Source organism: Haliotis asinina, chromosome 3, assembly GCF_037392515.1.
Source record: "Haliotis asinina isolate JCU_RB_2024 chromosome 3, JCU_Hal_asi_v2, whole genome shotgun sequence".
In the NCBI taxonomy this organism is placed as follows: Eukaryota; Metazoa; Mollusca; class Gastropoda; order Lepetellida; family Haliotidae; genus Haliotis; species Haliotis asinina.
The window spans coordinates 28,422,611-28,425,096 of NC_090282.1; the positions used below are offsets into that span (position 1 = coordinate 28,422,611).

General features: G+C 41.5%; 1 protein-coding gene across 1 annotated transcript; it reads left to right on the forward strand.

The window, feature by feature from the left end:
- Positions 1–745: 745 nt before the first annotated feature.
- Positions 746–1,498, forward strand: LOC137276714 (uncharacterized). The gene has a single exon (XM_067808343.1). The coding sequence runs from the start codon at positions 746–748 to the stop codon at positions 1,478–1,480; it is 735 nt and encodes a 244-aa protein (XP_067664444.1). The 3' UTR covers positions 1,481–1,498.
- Positions 1,499–2,486: the final 988 nt, after the last annotated feature.

Consider the following 2,486-nt stretch of genomic DNA (forward strand, 5'->3'; position numbering starts at 1 on the left):
AAGTTAACGGAAATGGTGAAATGGCCGCCATTGTTGTCACTTTCGCTCAGATGTTGCTGTCAAAACGTTTATGAAAGTCTCCGTGTAGACATTTTCAACTTATCCTATTCACCTTGCATATCTTTATGACGGGGACCAACGTGTTTTGTCGTATTTTTAGTGATTAGTGTCCAAACAGACAATGATGACGTTAGGCACATTTGGATGCACAACATGGGGAATATAGAATACAAAACTAATTTAACTGACACGCAAATTGTAACTAAGTGCATATAAACGTGGACAGCGAACCATGTGCTATTAAAACAGCGTTATTTGGGCTTATGTTTAATGACACATACATCTAAATGTTCATTGTATGTTCGAACCAAAACTACAATTAGTTCTAGTGAAGAGGAGGCGAGGTATTCTGAATGATGCCACATGTGTATGAACATGTTTTCGGAAATGCAGTTTGGACATCTGGACACGAAATTTACAGTGTCATTGTTTGTTGAGGGACTGTCATTATTAGCAGCTTGTTGAGGGACTTTCGTGATTAGCAGTTGTCTGAATCTGCCTGAAGCTGTAACTGCATTAATTAAACGTTTCAAATCAGTCTCATCAGTGATGCAATAATTATGATGAACACCTGTTGATGACGTTATGGCCAACTGTCTGTGAGGTATAAAAGTCATGGCTCGATCTTCCAACATCACTGACCTCCTCATCGAGTCTCACTGTCCAAAGTTTTAGCTCCGCCACCATGAACATCCTTCCTCTGCTGTTCGCCGTTATCGCTACCTCCAGTGCCAGAGACTGTGGACACACAACTGAAATCCCTTCCGAAGCCCCCACTACTCAAACCTCTACCACTGTACAAACACCGACAACATGGCCGGAAGGATCCTTTGCTCTTCCTAAACCCATTGCTGGCTGTCCTGGTACAGAGTGGAAGGAAGGGTCTTTCTATCAAGACACTGAAGATTATTACAACGGGAATACATGGAACACCACGAACATGAGCGGCATGAAGAAGAAAGACGGTTATTTGAATACTTACTGTGTCATCGATGACGCCACTACCGGGTCTGGGGTGTGGCCTGCCGGTGCCTACTGCATCTTGAGGAAGAACGGAGTCTGTCCTGGAGGTTTTCAGGAAGGATCCATCCTTTGGGATGATGAAAACAACTACAACATGAACCATGTCACAGAACAGAGCACTCTCCCCGACGGTGACTTCAACAAGGACACTAAACTGTTTTATTGTTGTCGTGAGGACGCTGTTCCATCTCAAGAGATAGCATTGCCAACATCTACACCCTTCTACCTCCTGATGAAGAAAGACGTGTGTCAGAAAGTCGCTGGAATGTCAGTGACAAAGGAGACACAGCTTTGGGACGATGAAGACACCAACAACCAGAATGCCAGAGAGGGTTCAACTCCTTTCCAAATCGGAGATCGTACCAATATCGCCATCAACTATTGTTATTATTCCTAATAGTGGCATTATTTAGAAATAAATGACATCCAACGTAACTGCTCTTTTATATTCTTTCTCATTTACAGTGAAACCCAATTTCTAGGCTTATATAGCTTATATCGCTATAACATTGTTAGTAGCAGCGTTAGACAGCAAAACACAGAATTATTCCCAAATGGAGTTTTTGGAAGTGAAGCCCTTCTTAATGCAGTGTACACCAATAACCGTTTACAGTTGCTTGCGCAATTACTAAATAGTTGGGACTGGACTTTACCAAGCTTTGCTTATTGTTAGAGGCGACTAACGAGACCGCGTGGTCAAGCTCGCTGGTTGTTTATATTTGTTTGCGAATTTAGTAAACACACGGTGAAAATTGGACTTCGGGAACCCATGCTTATCGTAAAAGGTGACAAACGAGATCGTGTGTTCAGGGATTTATTGCATTTGTTTGAGAATTTACTACATATGCGGTTAGAATTGGACTTCAGAACACTTATGCTTGTCGTAGATCGACGCTCATGCTGTTGAGCAGTAGATTGTTTGGTCTAGACTCAATGGTTTTACAGATGACAGCCATAGAGCTGGAATACTGCTCAGTACGGTTTTAAACACCAAGCAGACTAATCTACCCTAAAGACATGAACACACACCAAATATTTAATTTAACCGAGACAATTATCAAACAAACCCCTTCGGATATACAATGTTATATGATGCTGAACCAGTTTGTCATAGTCTAGACAATCAATAATATCAAGGGTCTCCGCACACTGATAATGACCTATGAAATGTATTTGCACTCGACCTTTTTCTTAATTTTGGTGACGCGACCTTTCTCTTTCTACAAAGGTAATCACATTTACACCTTCAGTACAGCATCGCAACCCTGGCAACAGCACAGTTTTATAAGATCGTGTCGGAGTACTTATAGATGTGGACAGTCACGAGAATAGTTTTACTTTCTGTATTAATCGGATTTGGTTTTACTTGTGGAATCTTCTGGATATTTCACTCCTAATATCCC

Excerpts from the sequence above, each read along its gene's own strand:
- LOC137276714 (XM_067808343.1), top strand. The coding sequence starts at position 746 with ATGAACATCCTTCCTCTGCTGTTCGCCGTTATCGCTACCTCCAGTGCC.